Genomic DNA, 27,393 nt, shown 5'->3' on the forward strand with positions numbered 1-27,393 from the left:
CATTGTGTCACCCCGCCATTATGAAAATTATGTTTGACCCTAACAAGATAAAAAATGAATATGCCACTCCCTCTTCTTTAACAAAACTGTTTTCTTTGTTCAGCTTGATGTGCATGCTGTTGTCATGTTGAAGCCAATATAGGTCTTGTCCTATTTTACACCTCAATGGCAGTGTTCAATGCAGCAGTATTACCCATGGCCACACAATGATGCCACTTACCTTCCATGTAGCATGTCCAGGTTATGTCAGCAGAGGATTAACTGTCCCTACCACTGCCACAACAAGAGGCTTCAGCCAAGCATCGTGATCATAGTGCAGTCCTGTTTATTGTGAACTTGTTTGTAATAATGCTGCCTTTGATTCAGCTTGTCAGTCGGCTCCACATCGAATTGAATGAGCTGCATGGAGAGTGGCGGTGATTGAGATAGACCCCAAGGGGGAGTCTCAATAAGCACCCAGCTCCTCCCACCAACAGTGTGATTGGCACCTGGGTTTAAGTCAAAGTGTTGAAGGTTTTAAGACCATAAGACCATAAGACATAGGAGCAGAAATTAGGCTATTCAGCCCATCAAGTATGTTTTGCCATTGAACCATGGCTGATAGGTCTCTCAATCCCATTCTCCTGCTTTCTCCCCATAATCCTTGATTCCCTTGACAATTGAGAACCTATCTCTCTCAGTCTTAAATATACTCAATGACCTGGCCTCCACAGCCTTCTGTGGCAGTGAATTCCATAGATTCACCACTCTCTGGCTGAAGACGTTTCTCAATATCTCCTTTCTAAAAGGGCTTCCCTTTACTCTAAGGCTATGCCCTCAGGTCCTGGTCTTTCCTACCAATGGAACCAAAATCCACTCTGTCCAGGCCATTCAGTATTCTGTAAGTTTCAATTAGATCCTCCCACCCCCTCATCCTTCTAAACTCCACCAAACATTGACCCAGAATCCTCAAACATTCCTCATATGTTAAGCTTTTCATTCCTGGGACCATTCTTATGAACCTCCTCTGGACCCACTCCAGGGCCTGTACATCCTTCCTGAGATCAGCCTCTGATGCTCTGGAAAAAACAGCCCCAGCCTGTTCAGCCTCTCCCGATAGCTCAAACCCTCCAACCCTGGCAATATCCTTGTAAATCTTTTCTGCACCCTTTCAAGTTCAACAACATCTTTCCTGTAGCAAAGAGATCAGAAATGAACACAGTATTCCCAAAGCGGCCTAACTAATGCCCTATACAGCTGTAACATGACATCCCAACTCCTATACTCAATGCACTGACCAATATATGCAACTATTCCTTTAATCCTTTTAAAACACCATTCAAATCCTATTTCGTTGGCCCGCTAATTGGGATCTACAAATGTCAACAGGTTAGACTGATTGGGGTAGGTACATACATAATGAATCCAGCAGAAACTGGACACATAATTTCCCTTGCTCAGCGAGATGGCCAGGAATCAAATGCAAATGTATGACAGAAAATATAATATACAGGAAGCAAAGCACCCCATCCAGCAGTTCGTTACCAATGACAACATAGATATCTATCATAACACTACCAAGCATCAGACATATGATGCCACACCAAGGGGTTAATAGGCATCAATTACAGAGACAAGCTGTGTTCCAGAACAGTGGAAGGAATCAATGCATTTGTTTCCCTTCCTGTCCCTCCCTCCCATTAGAAATGGTGCCAAACTCTGACTCATATATACTCAAAGGAAAATGGTCACATATCCGCTAAGGGCACAAAGTAACTAAATCACCACAATAGACAAATGTACAGCACTCAGCCACTACTGCCAACCACAGCTATCAAAACATTGGGGCTTTTCTTCCTCTGTTGAGGAACAGCTACATCCGAACAGAACCTGTTGGAAATCAGGCAAATGAGGATTTCTTGTGGTTAATCAGATGTGGACTAATTTCAAACAATTTTATAAACTCTTGCTTCAGCTCATCACCTCTCTAACCTAAATTTAGTGCATGCATGGCAGTGTAATGGTATACCAGTCTAAGACAGAACACGGTAGCTCAGTGGTTAGCACTGCTGCCTCACAGCAACAGGGACCTGAGTTCGATTCCAGCCTCAGACAACTGTCTGTATGGAGTCTGCATGTTCTCCCTGCACTTATGCGGGTTTTCTCCGGGTGCTCTGATTTCCACCCCCAGTCCAAAGATGTGCAAGTTAGGGTGGATTGCCCATGCTAAATTGCCCAGAGTGTTCAGGAATGTGTACGTTAGGTGGATTGGCCATGGGAAATGCATGGGATGCTCTTCGGACAGTCCATTGTAGACTCAATGGGGCGAATGGCCTACTTCCATACTGTAGAGATCCTATGATCTTAGAGATTGCGATAGAGTAATGGTACACCAGTCCAAGACAGATCTTAGATCCTCACAGAGTAAAGATATACCAGTCTAACACAATTCATCTCAGAATAAATGTGCACTAGTCTAACCTGGAATATTTCAAACATTACAGAGTAATGGTATACCAGTCCAACATAGAACATTGTGGATCATTAAAGAGCATGGTCAGTCTAACAGAGATTATCCCAGAGCATTACATAGTAATGTTTTACCAGCCTAATGTGGACCTTCCTGGATCATTACACAATAAGACAACAGCAGTTTCATCTGGAATATCTGGGATCATTGTGGAGCAAAGATACACCTGGTAACCTGAAACTTCTCAGTTAATTACAGTGAGGATATATCAATTTGGCATGATTAACAATTGTCATTTACTTTGCTTCGGAGAATTGGGATGACCTTTGACACCCAGTTAAGACTGGCGAGTCTCGAAGCTTATTCTAAAGGAGACTTTCAATCCCAGCTCCTTTGTAAAAGACAAAGGATTCAGATTTTCTGCATAATCTTTCTGACTCCATAGGCCTTTAAAAATTGCAGGTGGGACATTGATCCGACTTCTTTCTCTGGCAGACTCGACTGTTGTCAGTGAGGCAGGAACCTTCACTCACACAGGAAAGAAACCCAAACTCAGCAAGACCATTTGAACTTAGTGCTGAGTTTAAATAGACCCATTGTAGCTGTTGGCAGGACATAGTGTGGAAACCACAAATCAAAAGAGTCTGAATAAATGATCTTGAAGAGGATTAAGGTCTGTTCAAGTGTTATGCTCTGAATTTTCTTTTTAAAAATCCCTCAGTCTTTAAACATGACATGAAATCTTAGACTGTAAATTAAAATCCAAAAATAATCCTCTGCTTGACAACTTTGATGGACAGGCTATCTGTTGTAGGTGAGAGAATAAAATTAGCATCTGGCCATACAATCTCAATAAAAGTCTGCTGACATGTTGGCAAGGATAGACTGAATAGCCAAGGTCTTTTCCCTGGGGTAGGGGAGTCCAAAACTGGAGGGCATAGGTTTAAGATAAGAGGGGAAAGATTTAAAAGGGGCCGAAGGGGCAACATTTTCATGCAGATGGTGGCTTGTGTATGGAATGAGCTGCCAGAGGATGTGGTGGAGGCTGGTACAATTACAACATTGAAAAGCCTAGGTATATGAATAAGAAGGGTTTAGAGGGATAAGGGCCAAATGCTGGCAAATGGGACTAGATTAATTCAGGATGTCTGGTTAGAATAGATAAGTTGGACCAAAGACTCTGCTTCCTTGCTGTACATTGCAATGACTATGACATTTCCATCTGTGTTATCATTATGTCTTTATGAATGCTTTGCTGAGTTTCAAAAGCTACACTTATTTCAGTGAGAGTTCTGACTTCACAGTTTGAGTGACAATTTAAAAGGGGATCTGAACAGAAGTTTGTTTTCATAAACAGAATAATCTGTTGAAGAAATTTGGAAACACTGGGTGGGGTTCTTAAATGCAACAGCTTTTTTTCACTATCAAGAATGGATAAGTGTGAGATATATTTGACTGTCTTTTTTTTCATCTCCACTTGCCTTCTGAGATCTGCCCAAACGGGATACTGGATGAGTGACTATTTTGCTAGCATTGGGGTTAGGAAGGGAGATGGGCTGGCAGGCTTGGGAAATCAAAGTGGATGGGTGGAGGGAAAGCATCTAGGATGCAGGGGTGTGAGGGAAAGCATCTAGGATGAAGTCCCAGAGAATGAAGGTGGGCCTCTAAACCAGCTTCAGCACTCAGCCACTAAAATGGCCACCGAGGATTTGGTTCCAGAATCACAGGGCCCTGCTTTCACTTCACCAGGGCGAGGAATGAATCAGAGGAATCCTTAAACCCAAAGCCAGTCTGCTGAGATGGGAATTCAAGCTGCTCCAAAAATCTTACCCAGAGACTCCAAATCTAGATCACCTCTCAGTCCTTTGTATTAATAAGTATGATTAACTTCAAGGATCTCCTCCTCCACTTGAATATATCTGTGGAACTGGTGACTCTTTTTCTTCCAACAAAATGTTTGCTGTTTAACATAAGCATAGAATTGGTGTAGCCTAATTTAACTTGAAGGCATGACTCATCTACAAGGCACAATTCAGAAATGTGACAGAATACTCCCCACTTGCTTGAATGAGTGCAGCGTCAACCACGTTCAAGAAGCTTGACATCATCCAGGACAAAGCAGCCTGTTTGATTGGCACCACAACCACAAGCATCACTCCCTCCATTCACTTACAGCAGCATCAGTGTGGAGAAAGTGAGGACTGCAGCTGCTGGAGATCAGAGCTGAAAAATAGGTTGCTGCAAAAGCGCAGCAGGTCAGGCAGCATCCAAGGAGCAGGAGAATCGACGTTTCGGGCAAAAGCCCTTTTTCAGGAATTCCTGAAGAAGGGCTTATGCCCGAAACGTCGATTCTTATGCTCCTTGGATGCTGTCTGACCTGCTGCGCTTTTCCAGCAACATATTTTTCAGCAGCATCAGTATGTACGGTCTACAAGGTGCAATGCAAAAAATCATCAAAGCTACTTCGATAGCACTTTCCAAATTAAACGTTACAACAGTCCAGGAGGGCAATGGCACCACATACAAGGGAAAGCCACAGACTGAAGATTCCCTCCAAACACACATCATCCTGGCTTGGAAATACATTGCCTTTCCTTCAGTGTCACTGGATTGAAATTCTGGAACTCTCTCCCTAACAGCATTGTGGGTCTACACCGGATGAAATCAAGAAGACAGCTCACCGTCACTTTCTCTGTAGCAACTGGAGATGGACAATATAGATTGGCTTAGACAGTGAAGTCCATATTCTCTGAATGAATAATACTGAATAATGTTTAATAAGGACCAGATTCTGAATGGATAAGGACTGACTTGAATATGATGACAGAGGGAAGGTAGTGTCCTCTTAAGATGTCACCTGAGAGAAGGGAACAGTGGTTTAGAATGGAACATGGAGGAATTCTGAGAGACAAGGAAACTCTGACTACAAGCCACTGCTGTAATTCTAAAGAAAGATACAGAGCGCCATCCAATCCTGTGCAATAAGTGATCCAATGTTTGTCATGTACAGTTCTTTAAGAAAGTGTGCAAACCTTTACTGAATTTACAAAACCAAATTCCTCTTAGGAAGTTGGGTGCCCAAATTTAATGAGAAGCTTTGTTCGATTAGCCAGCTGGGAGTTATGTTTCCAAGACTTATTTCTAAGCTTAAGGGGATCCAAAGTTTGATTGCTTTTCTTACCAGTTCTGATTTAATTTGATGAGGATAGTTAAATCTTGTACCATCTCTCTTGCTGAGCTAACAAGATAACAGTGTGACATTTAATGAAAGGGTAGCGCATTAACCAATGGAATTAATTTCTGCGGCGAGGGCTCGACGCAGGTAGAATGGCATAAATCTTATGTTAATGAGATGTCACTGTGAGTGACGACCTCCTTCTTTATCAATATAATGTAATTAGAGCTCTTGCTGCTTTTGTTCTGCACTGAACCTTTATAGATGTAGACAATCTTTGAAAGCCATCTGATCGAGGACCAGATTGCTGCCATCATGACATTTACAAATTGACAGATGAGGGCAGGGGTCCAGGAAAACTGTCACCTTTGAGGCAGCACCTGTATAATGAGATGAAGTCTATGGTAATTCCTATTAATGGCATGCCTGTACAGTATTGCATCAAATGTCATTTTTACTCAAATATTTCATTTACTATATTTCTCAATTCAGTTCCCCTGAACAGCTAGGAACTTGAAGGTATTTTTTAAAGACAAAATTTATTCTATGCAATTGGTGCTCAATCTCAAAATGTTACATCCACACAATTATCTCTCTGGAGTTTTAATCACTTCAGGCCTTTTCTTTGGCCTGTCATGACTCAGTGATACTCTCAGCAGTGCATTCAGCTATGTCCTCAGCTCTGCTGTGTAGAATTGAGAGCTCAGAGTACAGGAATTGTGCAGTGAGTAACTCACCTCCTGACTCTCCAAAGCCTGTGCACCATCTGCAGGACATAAGTCAGGAGTCTAATGGACTAATCCTCACTTGCCTGAATGAGTGCAGCCTCAGCAACACTTGTGAAGCTTAACACCAACTAGCACAAAACAGTTTCTTGACTGGCACTACATCCACAAGCATCCATTCCCTCCACCACCAACATTCAGTAGCAGCAGCATGTACCACCTGTAAGATAAACTGCAGAAATTCACTAAGGCTCCTTAGACACACCCTTGCAAACCCACAACCACTGTTATTTAAGGGCAGCAGGCACATGGGAACACCTCAATATGCAAGTTCTCCTCCAAGCTACTCATCAAACTGACTGGGAAATATATCGCTGTTGCAGGAGTTGTGTCTGGGTCAAAATCCTGGAACTGCCTCCCTATTGGTATTGTGGGCCAATGGTCTGAAGTGATCCAAGAAAGCAGCCAGCTACTGCCTTCTCTGGGCAATGAGAGATGGACAATAAATGCTGGTCCAGCCAGCAACACCCACATCCCATGAATTAATTTTTAAAAAACGTGTGGGACCAGTTCCCTGCATTTATCCTCATGGGGTAGGCAGCCTGCACTCTGTAGTACGAAGAGATCTACATTCTTTGTGAATGAACATCAGCAGGATTTCTTAACTCTAACTATGTGCAAGGCATTGAGTGAAAGAACATATTTTGTAATGCTGGAGACTCAGGCTCCAGTTCCAGGTAAACTGATATCACCATGGCATAGTTCCCTATGCACACACTCAGTAAAGGTATAATCGACCTTTTACTCCCCACATTCACTGACATACTCATAGATCCACGATTCAGTGGCTCTAATTTGGCTTCAACCGTGAGCACATTCTGCCATTTACACTCAGGGGCTCAGGTGATGGAAGGAGAACAGCATAGCTTCATTCGTGTTGTGCAAAATCCAACGCCAGTTTTTAAACCACTCCTAATTTTGTGACTTAACATTGCCAGCTAGACGCCTCTTGAGAGTAGGTCTGCCCTCTCTAGACCAAATGAGATTGGCTACTTGACCACAAAGTGACTCACCTGTACACAGTGGTAGGGGGATAGCTTGAAGCATCATATATCAGCCGAACATGTCCTTGGTAGAGTTCTAGCGCCAGAGGATCATTGTCACCTTTGTACAGCAATAAACCATTGTCCTTGTCTGTTGCAACCTAGGTGGAAGGTATGTTAGACAATATTCAATTACATCTCCTGAAATTTACACTTTATTTTGGATCTCCAATTTTGTGTCTTCTGATCATATCCTTCGCAAGATAGAATTTCACAGAATCCTTACTCTGTAGAAGCAGGCCATTTGACCCATCAGGTCCGCACCAACCCTACGAAGAGCATTCCACCCAGACCCATCCCCTGCCCCATCCCTACATTTCCCAGGCTAACCCACCTAGTCTGCACATCCCTGGACACTATGGGTAATTTAGAATGGCTAATCCGCCATAACCTGCACATCTTTGGACTGTGGGAAGGAACTGAAACATCTGGAGGAAACCCAAGCAAACATGGAGAGAATGTGCAAACTCCACACAGACAGTTGCCCGAGCCTGGAATTGAACCCGGGTCCCTGACACTGTGAGGCAGCAGTGCTAACCACTGATTCAGTGTGTCATGTCCAGAGAATGTTTGCTTTGAGAGTGAAAAATATATATCCAGTGAACTCTTGAAAGTGGTAAGACTGAATTTCTTTATTAGATGCAAGAAAAAACTTGTTAATGATGATACTTAAACTATAAGTCAGGCTATGGATAGTTCAGAGTAGGTTATGTCATTATGGAGAAGAATGCAACTGAATATGAACCAGTGGTTTCAACTTATCTGGGTGTTTGTGGGGAGGTAAGTTAGTTCTAATTTGGAACAGGGAGAGTGCTTACACAGAACAAATGGCCACAAGCAGCACAAGTGCTGGTATTAATAGACTTCAACAGGTTAGAGCTCACAGGAAGCCCTGGCAACATTGAAATTGCCATGCAGCTGTGAGGAAGCCCACAACCTGCATTTTCTTGATGCAGCTTAGAGAAATTCTGTGGCAGCTTGATAAAGCTGGGTGCATGGTAAATACTGAAACTGTGCCAGAAATTAACGTTTGGGAGCAGTCTCAGGACTGCTGGGGAACTTTGTCTCAGAAGAAAAAAGAGATTAAATGACCAAGGTATCAGGGATTATTGAAACAATCCATGTTGGAGAGGATTCTGAAGGAGTTTCAAGGATGTATCTTCGAACGAGTTGGAATCCATTGTAAAGTGGAGAATCTTTTAATGAGATCAGTGACACACAATATCACTAATAGTTGGGGCTTGGGGATCAGAGTGACGTCCTGATCATAACTATAGACCAGTGAGCCTGACGTCGGTGGTGGGCAAGTTGTCAGAGAGAATCCTGAGGGACAGGATGGACATGTATTTGGAAAGGCAAGGAGTGATTAGGGATAGTCAACATGGCTTTGTGCGTGGGAAATCACGTCTCACAAATTTGATTGAGTTTTTTGAAGAAGTAACAAAGAAGATTGATGAGGGCAGAGTAGTGGATGTGATCTATACGGACTTCAGTAATGCATTCGATAAGGCTCCCCATGGGAGACCTGGTTAGTAAGGTTAGATCTCATGGAATACAGGGAGAATTAGCCATTTTTATATGGAACTGGCTCAATGGTAGAAGACAGAGGGTGGTGGTGGTGGAGGGTTGTTTTTCAGACTGGAGGCCTGTGACCTGTGGAGTGCCACAAGGATCAGTGCTGGGTCCACTACTTTTTGTCATTTACATAAATGATTTGAATGTAAGCATATGAGGTATAGTTAGTAAGTTTGCAGATGACACCAAAATTGGAGGTGTAGTGGACGGCGAAGAGGGCTACCTCAGATTACAACAGGATCTGGACCAGATGGGCCAATGGGCTGAGAAGTGGCAGATGGAGCTTAATTTAGATAAATGTGAGATGCTGCATTTTGGGAAAGCAAATCTTAGCAGGACTTATACACTTAATGGTAAGGTCCTAGGGAGTGTTGCTAAACAAAGAGACCTTGGAGTGCAGGTTCATGGCTCCTTGAAAGTGGAGTCTCAGGTAAATAGGATAGTGAAGACGGCATTTGGTATGCTTTCCTTTATTGGTCAGAGTATTGAGTACAGGATATGGGAGGTCATGGTGCGGCTGTACAGGACGTTGGTTAGGTCACTTTTGGAATATTGCATGCAATTCTGGTCTCCTTCCTATCGGAAGGATGTTGTGAAATATTTGAGGGTTCAGAAAAGATATACAAGGATGTTGTCAGGGTTGGAGGATTTGAGCTACAGGGAGAGGCTGAACAGGCTGGGGATGTTTTCCCTGGAGTGTCAGAGGCTGAGGGATGACCTTATAGAGATTTATAAAATCATCAGGGGCATGGATACGATAAATAGACAAAGTCTTTTCCCTGTGGTGGGGGAGTCCAGAACGAGAGGCCATAGGTTTAGGGTGAGAGGGGAAAGATATAAAAGAGACCTGAGGGGCAACGTTTTCATGCAAAGGGTGGTACGTGAATGGAATGAGCTGTCAGGGGAAGTGGTGGAGGCTGGTACAATTGCAACACTTCAAAGGCATCAGGATGGGTATATGAATAGGAAGGGTTTGGAGGGATATGGGCCAGGTGCTGGCAGGTGGGACTAGATTGGGTTAGGATATCAGCATGGACAAGTTGGACTTTTGTGGCTTTATCAGGCATTCAAACCTTATCTGCTTTAAACAGAAAAAGATTGCTGTTCCCTTCCTAGTTTGTAACATAAATTTGGCAGTTACATCTGGGCCTGTAACACAATCCCTTGATGAACAAAACATGCAAGAAAAATCCCAGAATGAATTCTGAAGTGTTTACAAATGGACACATATTATTTTTGCAAAATATTTTTGCATCAATCCTCTGTGATGTCAACTTGCTCATCATCCAAACAATCTGCAGCTTATTATTCCCATTGCTAAAGTCATTGCAGCCATTCAGTTCAGTATTTAATATTTCTTATATTTAATCCCAAAAGACATAGAATCTCTGTATTACTGGGTACAGCTAGTCCTGATGCATATGTCACAAAATACAACTCAAACACATGCCTTGTGGCCATTTATTATGCAAACTATGTGTGAGACTTAATGACCTAGAAGTTATTTCATTCAGAGGGCGAGCCTATAAAACAAAATTAAATATTCATTTGGAATGGATATTTCCAGAGAATGGGTAATTTTCTCCTCAGCATAAAATCACTTTGTATTGTAGTTTTCCAGAGGCTTTTAATGGTCAATTTCTTTAACAGGGAACTTTGAGCCACATCAGCTGCTAAAAGGGCAGCACTCACTGAGTGGAGTCATAGAGCTGTACAGCATGGAAACAGACCCTTTGGTCCAACTTTTTTCCATGCTGACCAGATATCCTAAATTAATGTAGCCCCATTTGCCAGTATTTGTCCCATACCCCTCTAAACCCTTCCTAGTCATCTACCCATCCAGATGTCTTTTAAATGTTGTAATTGTACCAGCCTCCACCACGTCCTCTGGCAGCTCATACCATACACACACCATCCTCCGCGTGAAAAAGTTGCCCCTCAGGTCCCTTGTATATCTTTCCCCTCACACCTTAAACCTACGCCCTGTAGTTTTGGGCTCCCCTAACCTGGAGAAAATACCTCAGCTATTCACCCTATCCATGCACCCTCATAATTTAATAAACCTTTATAAGGTCATCCATCAGCCTCTGATGCCTCAGGAAAAATAGCCCCAGCCTATTCAGCCTCTCCCTACAGCTCAAACCCTCCAACATCCCTGTAAATCTTGCAGGAAGCCAGCAAAAAAAGAGGGGCTGGAGATGTGAAACAAGAGCAGAAAGTGCTGGAGAAACCCAGCAAGTCTGGCAAAATCTACAGGGAGAAAAACATAGTTAACATTTTGAGTCCAGTGACACTTCATCAGAGGTTCTGAAGAAGGGCTGTCAGACTTAAAACGCTGCCTGTGTTTCGGTCTCCACACATGCTGCCAGACCTGCTGAGTTTCTCCTGCATTTTGTGTTTTTGTCCCCTTATTGTAGGAGCACAACATTCCTGCCCAATGATTCCACTTGGATTGACTTCATCAGGAACGCTGTTACATTCTGCAAACTAACTAAATCGTTAACATGGTGTGTGGTCTGCTCCACAGAACACAAACACAGACTTCAACTCTGAATCCAGGTACAGCATCTGTCATCCTAATTTACCTGGCTTGTCCAACCCTCTGTCACATCGCTGAGGCTCCTACCTGGAGTGAAATATTTGCCTGCGGCCGAACCTGGGAGGCTGGCAGCACCACGTAAGAATCCTTCCCGATAAAGTTGACGGTGACAAGTTTCTCACACCTCTGTCCTGCAAAGCCAGCCAGGCACTGGCAGATGGGTTCGTTATGTACCTCAATGCACTGAGCCTCGTTCTGGCAGTCGTAATTGTCGCAGGGACTGGTACGGGGCAGGACCATGGGTGGATGGATCTCACAGAACAACCCACTGGAGAGATAAAAACAGGGACACAAATGCCCACGCATGAGTCTACGTTTACTCTCTCTACCTTAAATAGTTTGTACAGTTTTCGATTGCTTGTTGCGTTGGTTAGACCTTTGCCATGCGATACCAATACCTATCATGTTATTCCAACCGCTTGGTATGTCACTAGCGCCATCTCATTTTTGATTATTTGCAGTTACTTCTCTGTGAGGTTGTAGATTGGTTCACCAAGCTGATGTGTTTTTCTGCAGATGTTTCTTCACCTCGCGAGGTGACATCATCAGTGAGCCTCTGGTGAAGCGTTGGTGGTCTGTCCTGCCTGGTGTTTATGTATCTTTCTCTTAGAGTCATAGAGATGTAAAGCATGGAAAAAGATCCTTCGGTCCAACCCGTCCATGCTGACCAGATATCCCAACCCAATCTAGTCTCACCTGCCAGCACGCGGCCCATATCCCTCCAAACCCTTCCTATGCATATACCCATCCAAATGCCTCTTAAATGTTGCAATTGTACCAACCTCCACTACTTCCTCTGGCAGCTCATTCCATACACGTACCACCCTCTGCGTGAAAAAGTTGCCCTGTAGGTCTCTTTTATATCTTTCCTCTCTCACCCTAAACCTATCCCCTCTAGGTCTGGACTCCCTGACCCCAGGGAAAAGACTTTGTCTATTTATCCTATCCGTGCCCCTCATAATTTTATAAACCTCTATAATGTCACCCATCAGCCTCCGACGCTCCAGGGAAAACAGCCCCAGCCTGTTCAGCCTCTCCCTATAGCGAAAATCCTCCAACCCTGGCAACATCCTTGTCAATCTTTTCTGAACCCTTGCAAGTTTCACAACATCTTTCTGATAGGAAGAAGACCAGAATTGCATGCAATATTCCAACAGTGGCCTAACCAATGTCCTGTACAGCCGCAACATGACCTCCCAACTCCTGTACTCAATACTCTGACCAATAAAGGAAAGCATAACAAATGCCTTCTTCACTATCCTGTCTACCTGTGACTCCACTTTCAAGGAGCTATGAATCTGCACTCCAAGGTCTCTTTGTTCAGTAACACTCCCGAGGACCTTACCATTAAGTGTATAAGTCCTGCTAAGATTTGCTTTCCCAAAATGCAGCACCTCGCATTTATTTGAATTAAACTCCATCTGCCACTTCCCAGCTCATTGACCATCTGGTCAAGATCCTGTTGTAATCTGAAGTAACCTTGTTCGCTGTCCACTACACATCCAATTTGGTTTCATCTGCAAACTTACTAACTGTACCTCTTATGCTCACATCCAAATCATTTATGTAAATGACCAAAAGTAGAGGACCCAGCACCAATCCTTGTGGCACTCTACTGGTCACAGGCCTCCAGTCTGAAAAACAACCCTCCAACACCACCCTCTGTCTTCTACCTTTGAGCCAGTTCTATATCCGAATGGTTAGTTCTCCCTGTATTCCGTGAGATCTAACCTTGCTAATCAGTCTCCCATGGGGAATCTTGTCGAACGCCTGACTGTCCATACAGATCACATCTACTGCTCTGCCCTCATCAATCCTCTTTGTTACTTCCTCAAAAAACTCAATCAAGTTTGTGAGACATGATTTCCCATGCACAACACCATCCTGACTCTCCCTAATTAGTCCTTGCCTTTCCAAATACATGTCCTTACCACCCTTCTTAAACAGTGGCACCATTAGCCAACCTCCAGTCTTCGAGCACCTCATCTATGACTATCGATGATACAAATATTTCAGCAAGAGGCCCAGCAATCACTTGTCACACAGAGTTCTAGGGTACACCTGATCAGGTCCTGGGGATTTATTCACCTTTACCCACTTCAAGACATCCAGCACTTCCTCCTCTGTAATATGGACATTTTGCAAGATGTCACTATCTATTTCCCTACAGTCTATATCTTCCATATCCTTTTCCACAGTAAAAAATACTCATTTAGTATCTCCCCCATTTTCTGCAGCTCCACACAAAGGCCGCCTTGCTGATCTTTGAGGGGCCCTATTCTCTCTCTAGTTACCCTTTTGTCCTTAATATATTTGTAAAAACTCTTCGGATTTTCCTTAATTCTATTTTCCAAAGCTATCTCATGTCCCCTTTTTGCCCAACTGATTTCCCTCTTAAGTATACTCCTAGTTCCTTTATACTCTTCTAAGGATTCACTCGATCTATCCTGTCTATACCTTATATATGCTTCCTTCTTTTTCATAACCAAAACCTCAATTGTTTAGTCATCCAACATTCCCTATACCTACCAGCCTTTCCTTTCACCCTGACAGGAATATACTTTCTCTGGATTCTCGTTATCTCATTTCTGAAGGCTTCCCATTTTTCAGCCATCCCTTTACCTGCGAACATCTGCCCCCAATCAACTTTCCAAAGTTCTTGCCTAATACTATCAAAATTGACCTTTCTCCAATTTAGAACTTTAACTTTTAGATCTGGTCTATCCTTTTCCATCATTATTTTAAATCTAATAGAATTATGGTTGCTGGCCCCAAAGTGGTCCCCTACTGACACCTCAGTCACCTGCCCTGCCTTATTTCCCAAGAGTAGGTCAAGTTTTGCACCTTCTCTCGTAGGTACATCAACATACTGAATCAGAAAATTGTCTTGTACACACTTAAGAAATTCCTCTCCATCTAAACCCTTAACACTATGGCAGTTCCAATCTATGTTTGGAAAGTTAAAATCTCATACCATAACCACCCTATTATTCTTAGAGATAGCTGAGACCTCCTTACAAGTTTGTTTCTCAATTTCCCTCCGACTATTAGGGGGTCTACAATACAATCGCAATAAAGGTATCATCCCTTTCTTATTTCTCAGTTCCACCAAAGTAACTTCTCCGGATATATCCTCTTTCAGCACAGCTGTAATGCTATCCCTTATCAAAAATACCAGTCCCCCTCCTCTCTTGCCTCCCTTTCTATCCTTCCTGTAGGATTTGTATCCTGGAACATTAAGCTGCCAGTCCTGCCCATCCCTGAGCCATGTTTCTGTATGTGGTATGATATCCCAGTCTTTTGGTACTTCTGCTTCTGTCTCTGATTAGTATGTATTTCGGGGGGGGGGGGGAAGAGGGAGGAATTCCTTTAAACCTGGCACTCCAACTAGAACTTAGACAACACATTGAATTGACCCCATGACCCCATGTACCAACCAATCAGATACAGAAGTGGACGTCTCAGGAAACAGAGGCATATAAATACCAGGAGGGACAAACTACCATCGCTACACTGGAGGCACACTCATGATGTCACCTAGCGAGGTGTCTGCAGAAAAGTCATCAGCTTGGTGAACAAATCTACAACTTTGCCCACAACCCGAGCTATATATCTTTTCATAAAACTACAATTATCTTGCTGTATTAATTAATCAGTTCATAGGTCATCTCTTCACTTGTTATTCAGCTGGTGACACTTTACTCACACTGTTTGACACTCTTGATCACCCGCAGAGATTTATTATTCGGCCTGTCGACACTCTACTCACACCATTTGTATTTATCTTAATTACCTGGAATTGTCTTTCCATTATCTCTCCATCTATTTATTCTGTGCCTGTGCGCCTCTCTCCACTTCATCTGATGAAGGAGCAGCGCTCTGAAAGCTTGTGATTTTAAATAACCTGTTGGACTATAGCCTGGTATCATGTGGCTCCTGACTGAGTTGAAGTAAAAATGTGGTGACAATCAAAAGGAGCAAATTGGAGAGTGCATCACAAACTCGATCTATAAATGGAGTCTTCTGTATCCCACTCTAAAGATGCTACCAGACCTACTGAGCTTTTCCAGCAATTTCTGTTTTTGTTGCTGGTACGGCTACTGTTTCCGATGTGCAGGAGGTAGTTCTGGCTGCTACAAGTTTGGGCCTGACAAGTGGTGTCCCTGTATTTATGAAGTTGAGTAATGTTTTTGCGTGAAGTTATAATATTTCCGTCACTTGCCATGTGCTCGCTATTTTTCAAGTGCTCAGTTTGTTGAATCAATGTGTTCTTCTCAGTTGTTACAGATCATTGTGCAGGACACCATCTGGTAATCCTGTCTGTGGGCTCAGACTGTGACCACGTAGCCTGGCAGTTTGGTTCCTCATCATAAACTCAAACAGGACATTATGTCAGTACCTCAATTAAATTTAAAGTAGATCAGAAATCTCAGTGCTTGTGAATATGCCGTGTTACCAACTTTGATGCTTTCCTTATGACTGCTTACTTCTACCCAAGGTAAGACTACTTAGCCCGATAAATAACAGCCTGCTACTTGGTATTTCACTGCAGGATGGAAACATCTCTGTTACTTCTAAGATTTCATCAGGGGTGCAAGCTCCCTTATTATGTGGATCACACATGAGTGTTATTGAAGATCAGTGAATGCATGAGGTGTTGTACTGCCCAGCAGCACAGATTGGTGGTGGACAGTGATCCAGTTCTTGATCCATTGACTCATGTTGAGTTGCTGCACACAGTCTATAAAATCTGGACTGGATTTGCAGATATAGCAGGTAATGAAGAAGGCAAATGGAATACTGTCCTTCATTCCTAGAGGGATGAAGCTTAAAAACAGGGAGATTATGCTGCAGCTGTATAGGGTGCGGGTGCTGGGCAGGCCATAGCTGGAGTACTCTGTACAGTTTCAATCTCCTTACTTGAGAAAGGATGTACTGGCACTCGAGGGGATGCAGAGGAGGTTCACTCGGTTGATTCTGGAATAGAGAGCGTTGGCTTGTGAGGGGAGATTGAGTAGACTGGGACTGTACTCATTGGAATTTAGAAGAATGAGGGGGGGTCTTATAGATACATCTAAAATAGTGAAGGGAATGGATAAGATCGAAGCAGGGAGGTTGTTTCCACTGGCGGGTGCAACTAGAACAAGGGGGCATTGCCTCAAAATAAAGGGGGAGCAGATTTAGGCCTGAATTAAGCAGGAACTTCTTCACCCAAAGGGCTGTGAATCTGTGGAATTCCCTGCCCAGTGAAGCAGTTGAGGTTACCTCACTGAATGTTTTTAAGGCAAAGATAGATTTTTGAGCAGTAAAGGAATTAAGGATTATGGTGAGCGGGTGGGTAAGTGGACTTGAGTCCACAAAAAGATCAGCCATGATCTTATTAAATGGGTCAATGGGTCAGGTGGCCTACTCCTGTTGCGATGTCTTAGATTTCTTATGCTCCAGTAAGCCCTAGCAAATGGGAATGGGTTTGTTGGGATGGGGGTAAAGGGGGAGCTGGTAGTGAGGTCAATCTGTATTTGGGATCAGAACAAGTTCCCGCCTTCCAAAGAAACGCACAAAATTCATTTGCAGAAAAAAATAATAAGTGACAAACATTTGGCTACAGAAGACTTCAACTGAAATTTAAAAAACGGTCCTGTCGGATTATTCTCTATTACCTAAATATCCACTCTTTGTTTATGTACTGGGAGAAACATAAGCATTGTCAAATCATGTAAACACTTAGCTGGAAGCACTGAAAGAGAGAGTGCTGGGAGATCCCGCATACAACTCCAAATTTATATTGATCAAAACCGACCAATTAAAGCATCTTTGTTCAGTCTGGTTTTGACACCCTCTCTAACTCTTGCCAAAGCCCTTAAAAATGATCTTCTTACAGAGGTCCTATAAGAAGCAATTTCTGGGAAACAATACAAAACACCAACACTCACACTTGTCCAATAACAGACGAATGAAAGATTAACTACTGTAGTTAGGATTGCAAGGGACAGAGATTGGACTGGTGTCATTTATCTAACAATTCCCAAAAGCAAGTTCCAGTAGAACAGGTACCAGTTGATCTAGATCTTGGTAGGAATGAGGACATCAGAAAACGAAACCAACCCAACAGGTTGGCATGGTGGCTCAGTGGTGAGCACTGCTGCCTCACAGCACCAAGGACCTGGTTTCAATTCCAGTCTCAGGTGACTGTCTGTGTAGAGTTTACACGTTCTCTCTGTATCTGCGTGGGTTTCCTTTGGGTGCTCTGCTTTCCTCCCACGGTCCAAAATATGTGCAGGTTAGGTGGATTGGCCAGGCTGAAGTGTACAGGCCATGTGGGTTAGCTTTGGGAAATGCAGGCTGCCAGGAATTGGATAGGATGCTCTCTGGAGACTTGATGGGCTGAATGGCTTGTTCCCTCACTCTAGGGATTCTATGAAAACAGAATTGAATACAAATCTGAAACGGCCTGAAGTTCAGTTTTTCCCTCAATAGAAAACCTCATCACTTACCTGAAGCCAGTGGGGCAGACACATGTGTAACCATTAACAGCATCAACACATCGTGCACCGTGCCGACACTTATTTTCCACACAGTCGTCATAATCAGTTTGGCAGTTTTCACCAGTGTATCCAGGCAAGCACTCACATCTGTTGGAAGTGGCAAAAATTAGAAAATTTCACTGAAGGAAAACTCCACAGCACACTGCAATCATCACAAAACCATACTGCAGTCTAATGAAGTGGCCCCCATATGGAAAATCTCTGTATAAACACCGAAGACAAAGAGGATCCAGGTCAGTTCAATAGCAAATGACCTTCTGTTACTCCCTGTCCAAGTACATAAAAGAAGAATGACCTGTTGGATGTGGTACTCGAAGGTTGGTAACATCTGTGTAACTACAGCCCAGGAAGTTGCTCCCAATGGAGTGAGAAAGGGGGATTGGAAGGGAACACAATCCTAAACTATTCTGTCCATGGGTGTAAGTGACTCAAAGTAAGGCAGCATTGACTGAGATATGTAAGGGAGACCTGCGGAAAGGACAAACGTTGGAGGGCCAGAATACAGCACCACTGGGGTTTTAACCTGTCCAGTTGCAATTCTGACTTCCTATTCTCAATCAATCCCAGAGGTAGAGGAGGGACAAAACCTTGATGGGAAATCTGCTTCAACTCCTTGAATGATCTTCTCAACAAATGACTATTCTCTAGCTTACACCGCAGTTGGGAAAATCCATAATCTTAGGGAGGACATGCAAGATTAAGAGATTGGATGGTGGGGCAGTGGGTGTGTACCCTTCATTGGAAAATATTGGAGAGAAATTGGAAAATTCTGCAGGAGATCCAACATAGATGAAAATGCTTGAGTTTCCTATTGTACCACACAACTGACATTCAATATTTATGGAGTACACAGCTAACCACTGATGTGACTGTCGATGTTTTAATCACCTTACAGGTTCAATTTCAACCCCACTGACAACATTCTGGAGATTCAGAAAGATGGAGCTGATGAAACTTGATACCTGTGTAACTTCCTGATCTCAGTCATAGCAACATGCAGAGTTTTTAAAAAATGCGTTCTTAGAGAGAGAGAGGGGAGGTCAGAGTGAAAGTCATCCTTGACAATTGTGCACTGAGTGAGGTATTTGGTACCTCTTTTAGAGGCAAGATTAAGTTGAGGTCTGCCTGTTCCCATGGCATTCCAAAGAGCCGGAGGTTTTTATGGTGCTCTGGCCAACATTTATCCCTCAATCATGTCCAGTGTGAAAACAGATTCTTGAAACTTCACCTTGTTATGGACCAGACAGCCTCAAAATATATTAAGAAGATCGCCTTTTCTTATTTCTAAGGTAAATGCAAAGTGCTGTATTCCAGATACAATTCAATTAGTCAAACTACTCATCATGAAATAAAACACAATTTATCCAAACACTATGGTTAAAATACAACAAAAGAAATAAGGAATTGGAATAACTTAACTCTATTGGAAAGCTTAACAGAATAATAGGTACACTAACTATTACTAATTGACTATTCCAATGTAGTAACATCCGTTAAACACACCCTTAGCATAAGGCAAATTCAGAAAACAGATTTGCCTTACATGCAGTTCTCCAATCCAGGAGGAAAGGACATCAACAGACAACTCAGAGAGAGAAAGTGTAGCAGCCAGGAGAGATTCACTGCCTTCCAATCCTGCTGAGACTCCAATAACAACTACCGAAACCTAACGAAAAATCCTGGATCTTTAAGAGCTTGACCACACCCACTCAGGCTGCTTCTATTGTTTCAACTTAAAAAAAATCCAAGGCCTCACAAATTGTTTATCTTCTTATAGATTGCTCATCACCTGTCCTCCAATCTCTGTCTAAAAGAAACCAGGACAAAACACACCTCTTAAAGCCACAATCTCTTTCTTGTGCATCTTGTAGTTGATCAATTTGACTGCTCTGTTTGCTCACACTTCAAAAGCATTTCACTGACAGAGAAGCACATTGGCATATCTTACCAAAGGTGTTATGTAATTCCAAGTTCTTTTTCCACAGGTTGGAAAGTTAGGAGATACCGAACAAAATAGTGAAGACATTTAACTTTTTGTTAAAGTCTATAAAATTGATAGACTGAAGTCATATGATGACTGAATGATAAATGCCTATACTCACCTGTACTTCCTGTCCTTTGAGATACATTTGGAGCCATGCTGGCAAGGATTATGGCTTGGAACACAGTAGTTTATCACCTCTTCGCATAGTTCTCCTATGGAGAGAGAAGGAGCATATCATTTAGGTGTTAAAAGCAGGAATTGTTTGGAAAAATACAGTAAAGTTTAAATATGCAAGCTATTATTAATACATAAATTTCTGGTGACAGCAGAACATTTTGTGAGTTGGGGAATCACCACAAGTTCCTGGACAATTTGCACCATTCTGCTGTTGCTGACTTCCCCTGTGAGTTTCAAGGAATTGATTTGATGTGAGTTATCATTGTCAGGATTACTGAGGTACAGTGACAAGTGTTATCTTATGTGATTTACAGGCAGATCATATAATTCTAGCAGGATAGAGTGTTAGAGCTGGTGCAGTGAAAGATCAACATTTACATGAAAGAGGTCCATTCAAAAGTTTGATAACAGCAGGGAAGAAGCTGTTCTTGAATCTGTTCATAAGTGTATTCAAACCTATATCTTCTGCCTGATGGAAGAGGGTGGAATAGAGTGTAACCGGGGTGGGAGGGGTCTTTGATTATGTTAGCCGCTTTCCTAAGGCAATGGGAAGTATAGATGAAGTCAATGGATGGGAAGTTGGTTTGCATAATGGACTGGGCTGTTTTTACAACCCTCTGCAGTTTCTTGTGGTCTTGGGAAGACCAGGCTGTGATGCATCCAGCTAAGATTCTTTCTATGGAGTAACTGTTAAAAAATTGTAATTTGAATTGCTGCATTACCACAATAATTGTCAATAAATCATCTCAGATTTGGGGCTGGTACTTAGCCTCTGGATGTTTTTAATGACGAAACTAAGGTCCTACAGCACCACTTAAGTACGAAATAATTTCTGCCAATTGTTCAAGCTCACCAGGTAGCAGCTAAGAAACCCTTTGGCCTCTCTCCCACTTACACACCACTTTTCTGTTTGAATTTAATCATAGAAAAGAGTTACTGGAAGGTGATATCATGATTTGATATTTCTTTTTTTTTAACTGATCAGATTCATTGTGAAACCAAGTAACTTAATTGGATACTGAGTTAGTTCATGACAAAACAAAACAGTGGGCATATGTCTCATTTTAAAAAAAACACGAGTGTTTGATGCAAAGAAATATGAAGTGATGCACTTTGATAGGAAAAACATTGAAAGGCAGAGACAAATAGAAGATAGAACTCTGAAGGAGGAGCAGGAGCAGGGAATCGAGATGTATGTGTGCACAGATCATTGAAGGCACAGGACAAGTGGTGAGAGCAGTTAATAAAGGAGATGATGTTTTTGGCTTTATCAATAGGGGCATTGAGTAGAAGAGCCAAGGAGGTGATGTTGAACTTGTACAAGATACTCATTAGATCTCAGCTAGAGGATGGTATACAGTCTGGTTGCCACTTCATTAGGGAAGGTGTGAAAGCATTGGAGAGAGTTCAGAAGGGATTAACATGGTTCCTGAGACGAGAAATTTCAGTTCTGAGAAATTTCAGAAAGAAACTGGTACTGTTTGCCTCAGAGGGAAGGAAGCTGAGAGGAGATGCATTTGGAGAGGCAGAGATTGGGGATAGTCAGCAGAGATCTTCCATAAAGATCAGTCCTGGGTCCACTTTTGTTTGGCATTTATATAAATAGTTTGGATGAGAACATAGGAAGCATCTAAATAAGTTTGTGGATGACACTAGGATTGGTCATGAAGTCAACAATGAAAAAGGTTATCAAACATTACAAAGGGATCTTGATCAATTGGGCCAATGGGCTGTGGAGTGGCAGATGGAGTTTAATTTGGATAAATGTGAAGTATGCACTTTGGTAAAACAAACAAGGTCAGAACTTATACAGATAATGGTGGGGCCTGGGAAGTGTTGTCGAGCAGAGAGAGACCTAGGGATTCAGATACATAATTCTTTGAAATTTGCATCACAAGTAGAAGGGTCGTTAAGAAGGCATTTGACACGCTTGCCTCCATTGCTCAGACCATTGAGTATAGGAGTTGGGACATCATATTGCAGTTGTACAGGACATTGGTGAGGCCACCTTTGGAGTACTGTGTACAATTCTGGTCACCCTGCCATAGGAAGGATACTATTAAATTGGAGAGGGTTCAGAAGAGATTCACCAGGATGTTGCTGAGACTGGTGGGTTTGAGTTGTAAGGATAGGCTGGGATATTTTCAACTGGAGCTTAGGAGGCTGAGAGATGACCTTATAGAATTTCATAAAATCATGAGGGATGAGATGAATAACAAAGGTCTTTTCCCTAAAGTGGGCGAGTTCGAAACTAGGTGGCATATTTTTAAGATGAGAGGAGAAACATTTAAAAGGGACCTAAGGGGCAACTTTTTCACAGAGACAGTGGTTTGTATGTGGAATGAACTGCCAGAGGAAGTGTTAGATGCAAGGACAGTTACAACATTTAAAATACATTGGACAGGCAGATGAGTAGGAAAAGTTTAGAGGGACATGGGCCAAAAGCAAACAAATGGGGCTAATTTCATTTGGGAAATTTGGTCAGCATGGACAAGTTGGGCTGAAGGGTCTGTTTCGGTGCTGTGTGGTGCTATGACTCTATTGGATTGTGGTTTTCAACCTCATGAGCGAGCTGGATAGAGTAGATAGGGAGATGCTGTTCTCCTCATAAAAGGAACATGAACAAGAGGGAATAGTGTAATTAAAGTAATGTGCAAAAGAAGCAAGAGTGATGTGGGAATAAACTGTTTCACACAGTGAGCAGCTCGCAGATGGAATACATTCCCTAGAGATGTAAGGGAGGCAGATTCAGTTGAGGCATTCAAAAGGGCATTAGCCGAATTTTCAGGTACAAATATATTTGAAGGATATGGGGAACATGCAGGCGCTCACCATTAGATAATGATACTTGTTTGAGGAGTTGGTGCAGGCATGATGGGCCAAATAGCCTCCACCCATTTTGCAAACATTCTATTTTCTAACATTTTAGAAATTGCTGAATAACTTTTGAAAAATTTGATTGCCTCACACAAAACAACAGAAGCAGCAATCACCCATGCCTTGCAAATCAACTCAGTCTACCTCTACAGTAGTCACATCTACCTCTATAAGTGCATTCTGGACACCACCACACATCTCACACAAATTGGCTCAATGAAAAGTTAGCTTGGCTCAAGTGTTGGCACTCTTAGTCAGAAAGCCATGGCTTCATGTACTAATCCAGCACTCAAATCTGTTTTCCGCAGTCTAGTAGAGAACTCAGTGAGGGCTGTCTGAGCCCCAGATCCAACATTCCTCTTAGCTTTAGCACAAAAGAGATGGCACTTCATCAACTACCCAGTAAATGCCCACTCGACATTCAATTTAGTTGACTTCCAACATTCAGGTGTGCCACACAATCTATGGCAATCAGCACCACAATGCTCTTCTTTGGAACTGTCCAAGTCCAATTTCTACTTGGCTCTCTCTCTGTCAGGTGAGGTGTTAATCCAAGGCTCCATTTGCCCATTAATGATTTGGTGACTTAATTTGAAGAAAAGTGGCTTTCCTCCCACAGTCAAATCTTCCTAAAAACTGATTAACCGCTCCTTTATCTCAATTATTGCATGGAACACTTTCTAATGAGCTCATCAACTGCTGCTTGCCTGCACGACAACAGTGATTGCACTTGTAAAAGTAATTCATGCATGTGAAGTGATTTGAGAAGTCCTAAAAGACATGATGTTCACTCTATGCATACACAGACTCTTAATGCTCTAAGTCTACATCAGAAATGGGCAAAACTTATAGCAAATGTACACTGTTGGATCCATTACTCACTTCAAGTGATCAGCCTAAAAGATCGGCTCTTTGTTCATTTCTGCAGGCTTTACGGTATTATACTTCCAACTTCTGTTATACTTGAGAGTTTCTGATTTTCAAAACAATGAGCAATTCAACTGAGGGAAAATACATGAGCTATTGCCTTCTTCATGTGTGTTCTTCTTCAAGGACCCTCAGCCTGCAAGCAGCCATTGTCCATCGAGATTCCAGCTCTTCCACCATCACCACCAATGTTTCCACTGATGCTTATGGTTCATAAGCACAGTACTTTCACTTGGCTCTGGCATGCATCAAAAAGAAGCAAGGCTGACCACTTCCTGAGGTCTCGAATTACCCTAACTCCCAGCATCACACTTTAAGAACTTCCATTGAGTTATGTGCATATATGGCATATAGTAGTCTGAATTAGGAACAAAATTCAGCAAGAGAAATTAGTGGGCAGCCTTATTTGTGGGCTAGAACAGTAGAGGACCATTGGAATTGAAGGCATCTCTGAAAGATCAAGGCGAGGTTACACAGGCAGGATTGCAAAGAAATGCTTTGCATGTCCTTTGAAATATCCATGTCACCATGAAAAGAGGTAATATTTGCAAGCTTTGGGCTGTTTATCATGGAATCTACATCAGCTTACCCAGGGGAGTGACTTTCTTGTGTGTGCTCTTAGGTTGAAGTGAGAAGATTCCCTGTGGATTTTGGATTGCCTCTGATCTGGTTATAAAAAGGTAAACCCCAATCTTTTGACCTCCGATTTTAATCCTCCTGATACACACCATCCTTTGTGGTTTAGATGGGAGGTAATCCTTGCCTGGGAACCACATGCCATCTCTCAAGGATGAAAAGGATATGCACATTTGGGGCACATTGTGAAAGCTTAGAAATCACAGAACGCTCTGAACGCTAATGAGCCAAATGGAAACACCCTGTGTTTTCTTTGAATGTGAATTTTATTACAGATTCTTCTTAATTGTCGTGAAGGTTTTTTCTACAAGGAGCAGGATCAGTTTAAGGGTATATTAGAAAGTTTGGTAGCTCTTGAGGAAGGGATATTTCCCGTACTGGGGCCTTCATCGAGTGGGAGTATGGATGCTGTCCTCACAAGTGCCTGAATGGATTGCAGTAGTGTTGAGTCACCCAGAGAAAAGTGATGTTGGGCTCCCAATGCAGTTTGTCAAGTGGTGGGCAAGACACCCATTGTCCTCATGAATAATGGCTTGAGAGCCTGTTAGGTTGACGAACCAGGACATCATCCCTTTGCTAGAACCTTTCCTAAATGCTACTTCCCATGTAAGGTCAAGTTCTGAGCTTGTTTCAAGACAAATAGAATGAATACTGCTCCTAATTGATGGCCACACGCTTGCACTTTCTTATGGTGCTGCTAAGCTCACATCCATAAGTTTGGGTTTGAGACAGACTGACTGAAGAGAGGGCAAAGTCAACAACTGTGTGCAAGCATGGGGCTTCTTTATAACGTTATTTATTGCAATATTAAGGCTAAATCCTACAATATACTTTAATCAGAGATATACTAGTTTCCAATCTTGCATTATTGAAAAAACTATTCCATAAATCAACCACCCCACAGCAGTCAGTCTACTCCATAGGCTTCTTTGCAAACGTTTCTAACATTCCCAAGACTAGACTTTGCCAAGTTCTGTGTAATTCTCTACAGTTTTCCCTCCTCTTCTGATTTCTGCCCATGCTCTGCCATTTGCACCCAGTGAGGAGCAGCTCTGTGACTTTTTTGCAAGACTGCTCCAGGGTCCTAAGCTTTCACACACGCTTTCAAACAAGAGATGCTCAATTGGAACCCAGTACTGGCAATGTGAGTGCTCCTCCCCTTCCCAAACTCAGGGTTGCTGAGATTAGTCTATACTAGTGGCTTCTATTTTGTGTGGCTATGGATAGGCCCTGAAAAAGACCTCAAGATTTTAGTACGGTGGTAAGGAAATCCTGTTCCTGTGATGCCATACTATCCGTACCTGTGTAGTTAGGCGGGCAAAGACAGGCGTAGTTATTGATTCCATCGACACAAGTGGCGTTATTTTCACAGTCATTATCTTCGCAGTCGTCAGGATTTATCTCGCACAGCTGCCCTTCAAAACCTGCAGGACAAAGGCATCTGGAACAAAAACGAGCAAAAAGAACTTAAAGATATATGGAAAAATAAGGCTTTATTGAATATGTGCTGTGTAGCAATAAGAAATGGGATGGTGAACATAGAACAGGAGTAGCCCATTCTAGACCATAGCCCATTGATTACTCCAATGCCATTTCCTTCGCTATCCCCATACCATCTGAATCATAGAGTCATACAGCACGGAAACCGACCCTTCAGTCCAACCAGGTCTTGCCGAACATAATCCCAAATGAAACTAGTCCCACTTCCCTGATCCTGACCCATATCCCTCCAAACTTTTCTAATTCATGTACTTATCCAAATATCTTTTAAACCTTGTAATTGTACACACATCCACCACTTCCTCAGGAAGGTCATTCTACACTTGTTACCAATCTCTTAGAGTCATAGAGATGTACAGCACGGAAACAGACCCTTCGAACCAATTCATCCATGCTGACCAGATATCCTAAATTAATCCAGTCCCATTTGCCAGCATTTGGCCCTTATCCCTCTAAACCCTTCGTATTCACACACCCATCCAGATGCCTTTTAAATGTTGTAATTGCACCAGCCTCCAGCACTTCCTCTGGCAGCTCATTCTATACACGCACCACCCTCTGTGTGAAAAAGTCGCCCTTCAGGACCCTTTGAAATCTTTCCCCTCGCACCCTAAACCTATGCCCCCTAGTTATGGAGTCTTCTTGAATTTACTTAATCAGGGAGTTCCAACAGCCCCATGGGAGAGACAATTCCAAAGATTCACCATTCCCAGTCCTAAAGAGATTTTCTTTTATTCTGAAATTGTGACTCTTGGCTCTAGAACCTAAACTGTGGAGAAACATCTCTTCTGCATCTTCCACATCTATCCCTTTAAGACTTTTGTAACTTCCAAGAGATCACTTCTCATTCTTTGAGGCTATAAATACAGTGGCAAGTAACTCCCCTCCTGACTCCCCAAAAATGTTCACAATCTACAAAACACAAGTCAGGAGTGTGATGAAATACTCCCCACTTGTCCTGGATGAGTGCAGCCCCCAACAACACTCAAGACGCTTGACACCATTCAGGACAAAGCAGCCCACTTGTTGGCATATTAAAATACGTTTGAAAGAAAGATAGGCCTATTAAACTTAAGTTTTTTTAAAATTAAATTTTCAACTCTAATTAATAGGGGGTAAGA

General features: G+C 42.6%; 1 protein-coding gene across 2 annotated transcripts in view; it reads right to left on the bottom strand.

Moving 5' to 3' along the window:
* The window catches only part of LOC140492241 (slit homolog 3 protein-like), a 670,939-nt gene that overhangs the window by 25,075 nt on the left and 618,471 nt on the right, over window positions 1-27,393 (bottom strand). For both annotated transcript variants that reach the window (XM_072591156.1, XM_072591157.1), the window contains 5 exons: window positions 26,074-26,213; window positions 20,274-20,367; window positions 18,121-18,258; window positions 11,654-11,894; window positions 7,423-7,553 (listed from right to left, as the gene is read on the bottom strand). In XM_072591156.1, coding sequence (XP_072447257.1) covers window positions 7,423-7,553; window positions 11,654-11,894; window positions 18,121-18,258; window positions 20,274-20,367; window positions 26,074-26,213 — 744 coding nt within the window. The remainder of the gene's footprint in view (window positions 1-7,422; window positions 7,554-11,653; window positions 11,895-18,120; window positions 18,259-20,273; window positions 20,368-26,073; window positions 26,214-27,393) is intronic.

Source organism: Chiloscyllium punctatum, chromosome 20 (assembly GCF_047496795.1).
Source record: "Chiloscyllium punctatum isolate Juve2018m chromosome 20, sChiPun1.3, whole genome shotgun sequence".
Taxonomy (NCBI): Eukaryota; Metazoa; Chordata; class Chondrichthyes; order Orectolobiformes; family Hemiscylliidae; genus Chiloscyllium; species Chiloscyllium punctatum.